Raw genomic sequence first — 13,719 nt, 5'->3', positions numbered from 1 at the left:
ATAGTATATATCGTCTACAACTCCATTAATTATTTGGTTCTCTTCTCCGCTCCATCGAGCTGCTCATTGTCACGTAAAAGGTTCTGCGAGTTGGTAATGGACAAGCATTTATACCTGCTGGTTGACAATCAAAGTCCCAAGGCAGCGAAACGATTATCAAATATTCTCGGCTCATCAGAAGCTACATCTGAAACACATTAAACCCTTTTAAAAACCATATTAATGCATGATACTCCTGATTTTTCTTCCTTCATGCAAAGCCGGTACGTCGAAAATAATTAGCAACTGATCATCGTCAATACTCAGTTCTGAATTAATTAATTGAGCTCATACATACTAATGCAAAAATTTATTGGCAAAATAGAATTGTCTTCTTATCTTATCATAAACAAAATACATCGACAAGTGTCTTGATAAAATTAAAAACAAGATTCTGGCCACTGATTTTTATCTAGTGGATGCTCACTGTATTAATGGTTGCATAGCCTTGGCACGTGTTAAATGGGTTCATCTTAAGATAAGATTAGCCAGGAAATTGGGATGACGTCTTGTTATTATATACTAGTTGGTTCTGACGAGTACGTACAAATGAGAATCTTGCAATATGCTTCATTTGGGAACCAGTAACAAGGTTGTATTATTCCCCATTTTTGTGCTTGCTCCTGGCACTGTCGCTTATGCTTAAGAAGATAAACATCAGGACATCAGTAGTATTCAAGCAATTGCGTACTTAGTTGTCATCAAGCATCTCCATGCCAGTTGGAATAAGAGTCCGTCACACACTCAGGTTGGAAAGAAGCCAGGAGATTGGTGCAAGGGAGCTGGTCAATGGCATATATCATACTTTATCTCTCCTTCTAAGTCATCCAAATATTGTTAGATTCGTAATCAGAATCCATAGGTAGTCATGGAAAGAATGGTTTCGCAATTTGACACGAAGAAAAGAAAATGAACAAAAAAACGAAAGCAGTATATAAAGATTGCCTTTATCACAAAAGACTTGTTTAGAGTACAAAAGACTTAATTATGTGTATCAGTCAACCAGTAAGTATTGAGTAACTAATGGCAGTATTTGATTGAATGGAAGGCGATAATGAGTCAAGAGAGTCCTTTAATTAATTCCCTCTGTGGCCGAAAAGTGCCGCTGCCGGATTACTTACCTTGATTAACAGTACCAACTTCCATCCCTAAAGTGTGAACTACACATAGCACTTGAAATAATGTTTTGGATTAACTTGCAATTTAATTCCATAGAGGTGTTTCAAAGTGGCTTGGTTGCAAATCTTCTATAACTTTGCATAAGAAATGAAAATAAAGATGCCATTGGTAGAGGGATCCACCACACTTTGTTATGTCATTGTCAATGGCTGATTTCATTGAAGGTTAAACTCGATTTTCCATAAATTTAAAAAATATAAAAAATAAAGAACAATGTTATTTACACTTCATTTTTTGTTATTTCCACTCCTACTATTTGTTTTATCATATATTATAATAAATAAAAATTATAAAATTAATTGTTTGTTTAACTGATGTCCATAAGGCACTAGTCAAGATATAATTCAAATGTTATATTTTTGAAAATATAAGTTTAATTAGGTAAAGTAAATAAATACAAGCGAGAGTAGACAAGATTAAATAAGGAAAGTATAGAAATATAAGAGAGGATAGTAATTGTTAATATATGTATATATATATATATAGCAGATTAGATGAATATTAGGTGTGTTAATAAATACTCTAAGGGCACTCGTTAAAAAAAATCCAATAATTAAAATGACAGTAGGAGTATGATTATTAAAAATGGGATTACAACCAAATAGTATTGTCCACTTTCTATAAAACCTATTACTAAAATAACCTTAGAGGGGCATAAAGCTAGGCGGAGCAAAAAAGGTACTATTTCTGCATCTCCCTAATCAAATCTACCCACATTGACATTGGAGTTATTTGTTAATGGTTGATTCAATTTGATTAATTGGCCCTCAACAAATATTAGATTTCTATCGCATTATTTAATATTTAAATTAAAAAATCACGAATAGATTCCCATTTCATCTTAAATGAGACCAAAAAGTTAAAATGGGCAGAAAATTTTGTATATCGGTCAAAGAAATGATAATGTGGAAAATAAAACAGTAATTTGATACTCAATAAGTGGGTTGGTTGAAATCGTAGAGCAGGTAGATGCCACGGACTAAGGATGTAATCGAGTTGAGTCGAACTCGAATATCGCCATATTCAAGCTCCACTCGATATATAAGAAAGATACTCGAGCTCGAGCGAGTAGTATTATTGGAACTCGAGCTCAAACTCGATGCATTGCCCACAAAACTTGAGTTCGACTCGCATGAGCTCGAGTCAATGCGAGCCTTATCGAACTTGATCGAGTTCAAGTTAGAAAATTTCATTTTCTTGACAATTTTTGAGCAAAAAGACATTATTGCTTTTTTTAAATTTTCATATGACCTGAAATATTTTGTAAATTCAACCACTCTTTTGGGTATAAGGGTAATTTTATAATAATAATATATTAAAGAATTAAAATTAAAAAACTCGATAAGACTCGACGAGCTTTCGAGCACTACTTCTGAATACTCGAACTTGACTTTCTCGACTTATCGAGGCACTCGAACTCAGTCAACCCGAGTCTGAGTCAAGTTTTTGATTGAGTTGTTTGTGAGCAGCTCGGTTCGATTACAACCCTACCACAGACGATGGATTGAAAGATCATTAAATCTCCCTAATTTTTGCTCCATTCTTGAGTCTCTGAAATAATGTTAATATGATGTTCTACTTGTCCAAAATATTTTGAGTAAATCTTATATGCAATATCAGTGTACACACTATCATATTTGGGTGAATGACATATGAACAAAATTTGAATTTCAAATTCAAACTTGACACATGTCACATATCTAATAATGATAGTATATACATTGACAGTGTATACAGGATTAATCCAAATTTTTTCGGTATTTTACTCATTTTGAAGGAAAAAAGTTTGGCGAGGTTCCAATTCTCACCCTTAAGTCCAAGCAAATACTGGGTCCTCCTCCGCAAGTGCAAAAGCAAACCCGCTTCGCTGATTACAAAGGTGGAAGCCCAAAATGCAAGACATATTGCAAGTAACCCAACCCAAACCAATCAGCTGGACAAGAGCAGCCCAATTATGTTTTACCAGAAACACGTGTGGTTTCTGGTAAAAGACTAAAAAGAATAGACTAAGTAACACAAGGGAGATTCGAATCCGCCCAAAAGACCAAATCACAATTCCCAAGAGACATGTGGGCCCAACAGGGCCCATCTGAATGTAGCAGACAATAAATGTACCTTTTCTGCTACCTCGAGTCCGCCAACCAGACCCAGATCATTCACAAACGGTCATAACTTCGTCGGCGCATTTTAGCATCTTTATGTGACGCGTGAATCCATGAAATATCCAAATCGGGTTAAATCACAATAAATTCAGAAAACTCACAGGAGAAGACGAGACGCGAACCTAATCATATATCTAACAAACATAATTGAGTTCAAAATTTTTTTTTTATAAAGGATATATTTTTTTTTATAAAATCTGCAATGCACTAATAATAGAGAATACATCAAACATATCATCAATATAATAATCTGAAAAATTAATAGATGTAGAGAATAATAAAATTTTAATAGATTCTGAATTCAAATAAATCACAAGCAGGTCGATAAAGATTTGCGTGTATTAACAAAAATAATACTGGACTTGTTATCCAATTAATTCAAAATTAAAATTGACGTTGAAATCTATTGAAATTATGTAAAAATTTCAAATCTAACATATAAATTTAAAAAAGCTGTTAGATTTAATAAAGAAATGACAAAAAACTAACGAAAAACTCCAATCGAAACTATTTTTGTTAGTTGGTAATTCTTTGTGTCCCAATCAATTGGTTACTATTGAGCATAGACTTAGTAGTTTTAGGGAGCAAAAAATCTCTGCGGCCATTAAACTATTAGCGGGATCATGTTTTGACCATCGAACTATTTTTTGTCAATAATTGGCCACTAAACAATTTAATCCGTAAATCCGTGACCATTTCGTCGTTAATTGCTCTTAAGTTCTGAAATTAACATTACACGTGACAATGTCTGAGGGCAATTTTGTCCATCAACTATGCGATCTTCTTCTCCCCTAAATTTCTTTCCTCAAACAATCACCGAATGGAACATTATGTGGAGGAAAAAATATGGACTCAATTGGGAGCCCCAAATCTTCAACCGCAAATCAAAGATATTAGGAAGGGCGTATTTTTCCACTGAGGGATCTGAGCACTATTTTTTCATTTCCAAAAGTAATGTTCGGCTAATAACAGTATGGATATTAAGAAGAGCCGTACCAGTCCAAGATTATCAGTTAATGCATCCAGCACTTGCTCAGCTCCGTCGCATCCGGCTGCTATGTGCAGAGGAGTCAAGCCCCCCGAGCCTTTGACATCGATCTAAATACATAGCAAATTGAACTTACCTAGGACAGGGACAAGGCTATAAGCGGGACTGTGACCTGATGCGAGAGGCAGAAAGAGTAGCCCCTCATTCAGGTGATTCGGCCACGCGAAAAACGTCCAAAACAATTCTCCAGTCTGGGAACTAGACAGAAGAAAGAATACCAGCCTTCCCCGACCTATGACCATGACCACTCATTTCTTGTGGGTAAGCTTAGCGCGCCCCCAATCCGGGCTGACTCTCTCCTTCTAGTTCCCCTCCCGCATTCTAGTATCTTAGGAGGACTTCAACCATAGACCTATAATTTCGTCGAACAGCTCTATGGAGCAACTCATTTTTCCAACAGTGCATCTTCAATTGAAAAGCGTTTTTCTTCACCCATGAGTTTGTTGATCAGAACATTCAAAAGTATCTTGACCACTACACATCAGTCATATTCGACTGAGAACTCTATAAGCCATTTGAAACGCTGGAAGGGAAATGTATCCAAGTTGGGATCTTGAAGACCCAATCTAAACTTCAACTTACTTCTATGGAGGAGCCAACCAATTTCATGTATGAAGGCCAGAGCTTGTTTGAGGAAAGAAATTTAGGGAGAAGAAGGTCGCATAGTTGTTGGACAAAATTGTCCTTCTATTTTGCCGCGTGTATAGCTAATTTCATAGATTAAAAGCAATTATCGATCAAATGGTGATGAATTTATTGATTAAATTGTTTAGTGGCCAATTATTAACAAAAAATAGTTCAATGGCTAAAACATGATCCCGCTGATAGTTTAATGGCCGCTGAGATTTTTTGCCTTAGTTTTAGGTGCAGACAAAAGCTTACGATCCGAAAGGACAGAATGCTAACGTGCGCACTTCCTGTTTGAAGTCCTATGCTTAGCGCATCTATAAACTTCATACACAGTAACTTTCTGCACCGTCCCCATTCCCACGGCACACAGTCACACAGTTGTCACTGTCAAAAAACTTCATTAACACTTTCATAATTTCTCTCTATCTCCATGTGTATTTAGGACTACTATGCTCTTCTATACATTGACCCCATTTACCTTAGTGTAAGTATATATCCATAGAAACTTCCAAAAAGCTAATCTTGAAATGCATCAAGAGGCAGCAGCAGCATTGATTGATTGCGTGTAGTTTCGGGCAATGTGGATAGTTTTCTTCTTTCCCTTCAATCTGCCTTTTACTAAAAACCCTAACTTTATTGTTCTTTCAGCTTACAGGTAATGCTTAAATGCTTTTTTTAAAGCACTTGTGTATTCACTAGTGGGTTTTGCTCTTTTATGGAAATGGAGATGGTTTGATGATTCTTGTGGAGTTTTAATGTTTTCATTTTTTTTTTTTTTTGGTTAGGTAAATTTGAAGTTTGTATTCGTGGAGAAATTTAAGGTGATAGCAAAATGTTTGGATTTTCAAGGAGAAGAATGAAGCTTGGAAGGTACAGTAGCGTGTTTCTGCTTCTGTTTTTCTCCTTCTCCGTAGGAAAGAAGATTGTGAAGATCGGACATTTCTAAATTTTACTTTAAGATGAGGAACAACTAGTCCACATTGACTTTCAGATAAACTAACTTGTATTGGTCTTTACGAAAATATATGGTACATTTGCGTATGTATTTAAAAGAAGATGGTATTTATGTGATGTTAATGGTATAGCACATGGACGGATATGCTTTTATGATTGCAGTTGGTAAAAAAAAATTATGTATGTCCATTTTAAATTAGTTGTTGGAGGATAATGTATTTTAGGAATTCTTTAGTTGTAGTGGAAGAATTAGTTCTAGGTGTGAAGTCGGTTGGCTGTTGAAGTTCGGGAATGGTGGGCTTTGTGCTGTTATCTAATTGCAAAAGTGCCTTGTTTTAATTTATAAGTTGTCAAGACTGCTACATTTGTGATTATTCGAATTAAAGAAGGTACTTGAGTTATCAAGATTAACATTTCAAATAGGCATTAGCTAGTGAAGAAAGCCAGATTCTTAAAGTAGGACAATGTAGGGTTTGTATTGAATTTGCTACTTCGGGACCATAGTTTTAATTCTTTAAATGCCTGAAATTTGACTGAAACTTAATTTTCATGTGATTATTTAGAGCCTTCTAAGTGGTTGATGTTTACATTTGACTGGTTTCTTAAGAATTTTGTTGTTGATACATTGCCAGTTCAGCTGGTGATTAAATGTTGTGATGGATTTGGTGCAATGCAAATTATTGCTGCTATAACAAGGCTCTTCTTGTATTTCCTCTTTTCTTTTCTTGTTTGGTATTGCGCACAACACATGATGAATAGCACTAACTTTAACACTATTAGAAGGAGAAGAGAAAATATGTAGTAGACTGATAAAATATAATGGCTTTTTTTTAATAAGAAAAAATGGGTTGCCAGCTTGGAGGTAAACAAAGGTTACATAGTCTATGTAGAGCAAATCAGGAGGCTGGAGCATTCTGTTTGGTACATTTGATTAGCTCCTTGGTCAGTTAGACATGAGGGATTTAATAGTTGCCTTCAGTAATGTACAGTAAATCTTTTTTGTGTTTTTCACTATAATTGCAACAGGAGAATTTATTTCGACCCTGCAGTTGGTTGCACTCTGTTTTTCGAAGTCCGTAATTTCTCTGTTTGAGGAGTACCATAAGCATCATCAACAACTAATCAGTTTGGGCAATTACATGCTTAGTGGAGAATTAATTTTTCTGTCCATTCATTCTCATACAATGAACTCCCTTCTGCAGATTGAAAGTTCAACTTTCAGACTCAGCTCAGGGAACTAGAAGTCCCATCAGACACCCGAAACGTGTCAGCAGTTACAGCGTAAGAATTTTCATATGCGGTGTATACTTGAGAAGATAAGGCAAGTATGCATTAAGTTGCACTAAGCTCTTAATTCTGTCAGGGCCAAGGGCTTGCACCTGCACTTAATGCTTCTCATGAGTCAAATTGTCAAACTTCATCTGGTGCACCAGAATTTAACAGCTGTACATCAGGAAGCTCAGAGAATTGGATGGTGCTTTCAGTTACTGGAGACAAGCCGGCACCTCGCTCCAGCGTAAAAGATTCTGCGCTTTGATCACTATTCAGTGCACATTTTGTTTTATTCAAACAAATCATCATGTTCCTTTGCAATGAAGCTGAAAATATTATCTTCTTTATGCAGCATGCAGCAGCTGTGGTTGGGAACAAGATGGTGGTAGTTGGTGGTGAATCAGGAAATAAATTATTGGATGACGTGCAGGTGTACTCCTATTTCTTTCTCGGTTCTTTCAGTTTTAGTATAACTGGTCGTACCTCATGAAAATATAATTGTTATTGATGAATATTAATGTAAACCAAAGGCATAGAGCACTTAAGCCAGGCAATGGTAGAGTACTAAAAATTTGATTTTCACGTTGATATGAATACATAGGAAAGTTGCAATGAAAATCTATCATCTGCTGGGGTGTAAATAGGCCATCTTGTGGTGTAGATTGGTGACTTGTTGAAAGAGAAGTTCTCGCTTTTGTTACTGTACATATTTCTGTAAAATAATTTGTCAGGGGTTGTAATGCCTTTGATTTATCTTCACAGGTGCTACATTTTGATAGATTTTCCTGGTCTACAGCTTCATCAAAACTCTACCTTTCGCCTAACAGTCTCCCACTCAAAATTCCAGCATGCAAGGGTCATTGTCTGGTATTATTACACAGTTTGGCAAGATTATAGTGATTTTCCTATCTTCCACTGCTTCACTCTACTGAAATCTGTTGCCTTTTTTAGTTGAATTATGCTACTTCACTTGCTTTCTGCTAAGTTTTGTAAAAGTTCTGTAGAGTATATATTTCAAACATGCAACCATGCACATTTTTGTGAAGATTTTGGAACTATTTGTACTTGGGTGGGGTAGATTGATCGTATGCATCACATGTACATAGCTCAACCATGAGTAACATTTTAATGGTTACATTTCTTTCTTACTCATGAAAAGGATATAAAGCTTGGATAGAATTTGTTAGTGGAAAGGAGGTTAAGTCCAAGTGTCCTTGATGTAATCAAAGTTCCTGGCTGAATGAAGCAGATCTTGGGCTTTTCGCTCAATCGTCTGAAGCTAATTTATCTTGATTATGAAGCATAATTAACTGAAGTTTTAGAATTGTCGTTGGGCAGGCTATTGACAAAGAAGACTGTCCAAAAAAATATAACTGAGTTCTGTGTGGTGTATACCACATGTTTATGTTCTGGGATAATTCTTTTTGGTTAAAAATTCACGTGCTTTGTCATGTTGTTGTTCCACGATATTAATTTTCTTATGTCTTGATGAAATTTTCATCCAAGGAAGAACTAGTTGTACTTGTAATACTTTGTATGTGCTTCAGAACTCAAATGATTCAAGGTCAGTGTAAATTTTTTCTTTTTTCACCCTAATCCCTAGGTTTCTTGGGGAAAAAAGATACTTCTAGTCGGAGGCAGAACTGACCCTGCTAGTGACAAAGTTTCAGGTTTGTGTTCTACTTATCAGTAGTTGCTCTATATCTTTGGCTTTACCTTCCTTATCTGACCTAATGCAAATTTATGAATTTTGGCTTTTGTAGTTTGGGCATTTGACACAGAAACAGAGTGCTGGGCACCAGTTGAGGCAAAGGGAGATATTCCGGTAATATCTCCATCTTATTGACAAATTTGGGCATATTTTCATTCTGTTATTTTTCTTCTGCATACACTTTGCATACAAATTCCAGCTGGGCTATGCATCTCTTCTGGTCTGGCAATTTTATGGATGTTGTCATTAGCCAAATATGCAGCTAGATTTTTTTTTGGGGGTAGGTTGCAGGTTTATGTTTGCTTGTTATAGCCGCATGTCATTACTGTGCCCATTTTCTAATGAAGCACCCAGATGAGGAATACTGACTTGTGTTACATGATTAACAGGTTGCTCGAAGTGGTCATACTGTGGTCAGAGCAAGCTCTGTTCTGATTTTGTTTGGTGGTGAAGACAGTAAAAGGAGGAAGTTAAATGATCTCCACATGTTTGATTTGAAATCTTTTCATTGGCTCCCACTTCATTGCACGTGAGTAGCCTACCTATTGTCATTTTGTTTCTTTTTATGTTTTTATCATTTTTTTCATTAAAAAAAAAAGATGCTTAGAATGCATATTGCTTCTGTATGCATTCAGAGGACCAGGACCATCACCTAGATCAAACCATGTGGCCACCCTCTATGATGACAGATTGCTTCTGGTGTTTGGTGGAGCATCAAAATCTAAGACATTAAATGACCTGTACTCTCTGGACTTTGAGACGGTTTGTCTTTCCAATGATTTTCCCTGCTAAATTCAATCTGAGCAGAGCATGTCCTCAAAAAAATGTGCAAATGGCCTGATGCTACTTTATTCTAATACAAGTTATTGGGACTCTATCCTCAGATGATATGGATGAGAATCAAGATAAGAGGTTTTCACCCATCACCTAGAGCTGGCTGTTGCGGAGTACTTTGTGGAAGTAAATGGTACATTGCTGGTGGTGGAAGCAAGAAGAAAAGTATGTTAGCAACTTACTGCAAGTTTGTGTCACTATTTGTGTGACGTATAAAAATGTTTGAAGGACCTAACATATGCATCTTTCTAGTTTCTATGTCAGGCTTTTCATTCTTGAACAGTAATTTTTACTCTGTCTGACCTCATGATCCTTCCCCGAGCCTGTGTATGTGTATGGTATGTGTGGCTTGAGGTGTCTGGGGAGATTCAAACATACTAGGGGAGGCTTCATCCCTCTCATTTTCATGCTCTGGCTCCTCACTTAGACATAGAGGTCCCTCCAGTTCTTCAGACTGATGCTACTCCTTTGTCAAGAATTCTGTTCATTATTTACAGAAGGAAATGTCTCAGATAAATCATGGTTTACCTGTTATTTTAAAGACATTTATTTGTCTATTGTGTCCAATAATTTCCAATGATTTGACATTATCTAAATCATGCCATGAATAGAACTTTGAATCTTAACAAGGAGAACTTTATGAGCTTACTGAAAAGCTTTGGTTTATGTTCATCTGTTTTTCATCTCTTGGGATTCACCAACTCTGAAAGTTAAGTTTCCGGAGTAAACAAAATACTTCTAAATTTGAGATTTTCAGTTGTTGATTATGGATATGAATGGTCTTGAATCATGTCTAAGGTGATTTACTTGGTGGGCTACAAAATCTTAATATTCCTAAAGTCTCGTTCCCCTTGCCTTTTATCATTTTTAGGGCATGCAGAAACTGTGATACTTGACATTCTAAAGCTTGAATGGTCTGTGGCAGTTGCATCTCCTCCATCTTCTATTACTACAAATAAGGTCAGATTTCTTGTCAAAATAATATCTCTGGGATTTTTAGCTTTAGTGTTTTTGACTTATGCTCTAAAGATTATATTTGATTGTGTTGGACATTACATCGGAATAGTTCGTGATTTGGTTGCTGAGCTTATGAATCACATTTTGAGATCCACAGAGTGTATGAAAAATGTTAACTTCTCAATCTAGTCAAATCACAATTATCTAATCAAATATCCTAAAGTCTAACTTGATCTTTATGATTATTAAGCATAATAATGACAAAAGGTATAGTAATATTAAGGTCTATGGGGAGTCCATATGGTTCCTTAGGAGAGGGAAGTGATAATATATAACATTAATTACCTAATCAAATACAGGGATTCAGCCTCGTGCTTGTGCAGCACAAGGAAAGAGACTTTCTTGTTGCATTTGGTGGTTCCAAGAAGGATGCATCAGATCAGGTGAGGAAAAGCCTTGGAGTTTTAGTTTTGGATGATATATTGGTAATGAAAACAGTCATAATTGGTTTTTAAATGATACATTAACAGGTTGAAGTGCTGATTATGGAAAAGAGTGAATCATCACTTGGTAGGAGATCAACTTTAAGTAAGGGTGCAGGAACCATGATATCTGAGAACCTGTTAAAGTCTACTGGCTTGGCTGCCCAACCAAGTAACACTGTTCTTAATGGGACTGTGGAATCTGTTGCACGACAAAATATTGCATCTGCAGTTGAGCATGGTTCTGGTCGAAGATCGTTGTCAGAGTCCTTACTCATTGATCCAAATTCTAGTGCTGGCAATGTGTCGCTTCGTAAGCAATTCCATGACAAGGAAGACCCCACTAACAATGTGCCAAAGATTTCAGAAGATGGAAATTTTTCAAAGGTTTTCTACAAGTGTCTCCATCTGTTACTCTGTTTTCTATTTTTGTCTTTCATGAAAGACTTTTGTTATTGACAGCATAACCTGTGGGCATATATCTCCCATTTGTATGGCTTCTTATTTCATCAGCCGAGCTTTTGATCTGTCCTGAAATTAGATACTCAGTGGTTGTTTAACCCCTCATATACAAGTGTGGATACATCCCAATTTTCAAACCCACATGTATTCTTTGCTGCTTTTCTTTATATTGGGTTTGTCCTTTTCTTATTAGAGTTGACTTCAATTTTCCGTTGAATTAAGAAACTTGTTACACAATGCTCAACAGAAGGATATATTTATGTATCCTGGATTTTCTTCTAAAATCACATATGCTGTTGATTTCAGGGTGTCGAGCAGAAACCTAGAATTCATGATACTGGATCTCAGGCATACACAAATGTAGATAATTATAATGCTAAAGAAATATCATCTGCATTGGAATCTGGAAACCTGGAAACTCACAGGAGACAAGGAAGTGGAAGCTTTTCACTTGATAGCGATGACCTTCTGTTTCAAGAAAGTGATGGCAAAGCAGGGGTATCAGTGCCTTCCAATGTCCATCAATTCCATCAATCGTATGAATTAAAATTGGGTGCCCTTATAAGAAAGAATGGAATTCTAGAAGGGCAGTTGGCTGCTGCAATCTCCAGTCGTGAATCAGCAGAGAAGAACTTATCCACTGCTGTAAAAAGTAGACAGGAAATGGAAAAAAAATTAGCCGATGCCATGAAGGAGATGGAGTTGCTTAAAGAGAAGTTAGCTGGTGTGGAATTGGCACAGGAAGAGGCCAATAGCCTATCCAATATCGTCCATTCAGACAATGTCAGACTTGAGCATGATGTGGCTTTCCTTAAGGCAGTCTTGGATGATACCCAAAAGGTAAGTGGTTTATTTATTATTATTATTATTATTTTGTTGGTGTGGGTTTTTTTTTTTGGGGGGGGGGGGGGCGGGCATAGCACCTGAACTGTTGTTTGTGGGCAGTGACAAAGTAGTATGATTTGGCACAAATGCTATTGTACATTCTAATCATCCAAGTCGGGACTTCTCCTTTTAGAATGTGACATCCTTTTCCATGTATCTGACAGGAACTACATTCAACTAGAGGTGTCCTTGCTGGAGAAAGAGCAAGAGCATTCCAGTTACAGGTACAGCCCATGGTTGAATTTACTCTACCTTCATTGAAGTTACCTTCCGAATTGTTAATTACTGTTTGAGTTTCCCAACCATAAAAACTGAATAGGGATGGAACGCTTGAACACTTTGGGTGTCTTAGTAATTTTCATGAGCTTCAGTTTACATTTTCACTCTAGTGACAGTGCTTCGATGTTCACTTAGGCTCTGGTTGTCTATTTTGTCTCTGTATATTTTTCTTGCAGGTAGAAGTTTTTCACTTAAAACAGAGATTGCAGTCACTGGAGAATCGAGCACCAACTCCCAGAAAACCTTTTCATGTTTAGTACATAGGGGCTCGGTCTATTATATGTACATTTGGTGTAGTATTGTTGGTGTACATAGTTTATCAACTTTCCAGTATGTAATTACCTTGCCTACCGAAACACAATCGCTGTTCTTACCTATTCGTGGCTATCTGCTGTACGGTAACTGTGGGCAAAAGGATTGTAATGATAATCAGGATAAACCAGACTCGCAACTCGAGCCGATTAACTAGCATAAAAGTTCAGTTAGTAGTACTAGCTGCAAAAAGCTACCGAAGCTGCCTGTTGCAGAATCAAATGTTATCACACCACATATCATAGATAGATTGCAGCAGGTTACGTTTGATTGTAGCTTGCAAATACCTGGATTTACTCTTTTAAGTCTCTCCTTGAACTTCACTGAAGAATGAAGCGAGAAGAAAAAAACAAAAAGGTGAATGAGAAAAACGCTGTCTTTACCTAGTATTTAGTCCATTAATCGTTCTCATATTGTCACATTTGCTATGTGAACCTATTGTTCTCGAGCCTCATTGAGACTTGCATTCATAAACCCAAATGCTTTCCAGACATGTTAGTGATTCATAAACCC

At 36.5% G+C, this 13,719-nt stretch overlaps 1 protein-coding gene across 1 annotated transcript; it reads left to right on the top strand.

Moving 5' to 3' along the window:
- The first annotated feature begins 5,431 nt into the window (after window positions 1–5,431).
- On the top strand, window positions 5,432–13,476 carry LOC113766927 (acyl-CoA-binding domain-containing protein 6). The gene is made up of 17 exons (XM_027311085.1): window positions 5,432–5,713; window positions 5,844–5,928; window positions 7,215–7,293; window positions 7,376–7,528; window positions 7,637–7,714; window positions 8,047–8,151; window positions 8,888–8,954; window positions 9,048–9,109; window positions 9,385–9,524; window positions 9,631–9,757; window positions 9,880–9,994; window positions 10,701–10,789; window positions 11,146–11,229; window positions 11,317–11,655; window positions 12,037–12,570; window positions 12,780–12,839; window positions 13,071–13,476. Exons 2-17 carry the CDS (start codon window positions 5,891–5,893, stop codon window positions 13,149–13,151), a joined length of 2,151 nt encoding a protein of 716 aa, XP_027166886.1. The 5' UTR covers window positions 5,432–5,713; window positions 5,844–5,890; the 3' UTR covers window positions 13,152–13,476.
- Window positions 13,477–13,719: the final 243 nt, after the last annotated feature.

This window comes from Coffea eugenioides, chromosome 3 (genome assembly GCF_003713205.1).
Source record: "Coffea eugenioides isolate CCC68of chromosome 3, Ceug_1.0, whole genome shotgun sequence".
Classification (NCBI taxonomy): Eukaryota; Viridiplantae; Streptophyta; class Magnoliopsida; order Gentianales; family Rubiaceae; genus Coffea; species Coffea eugenioides.
Note: the sequence above shows the minus strand (reverse complement) of the source record. Positions and strands in the feature narration are given on the sequence as shown.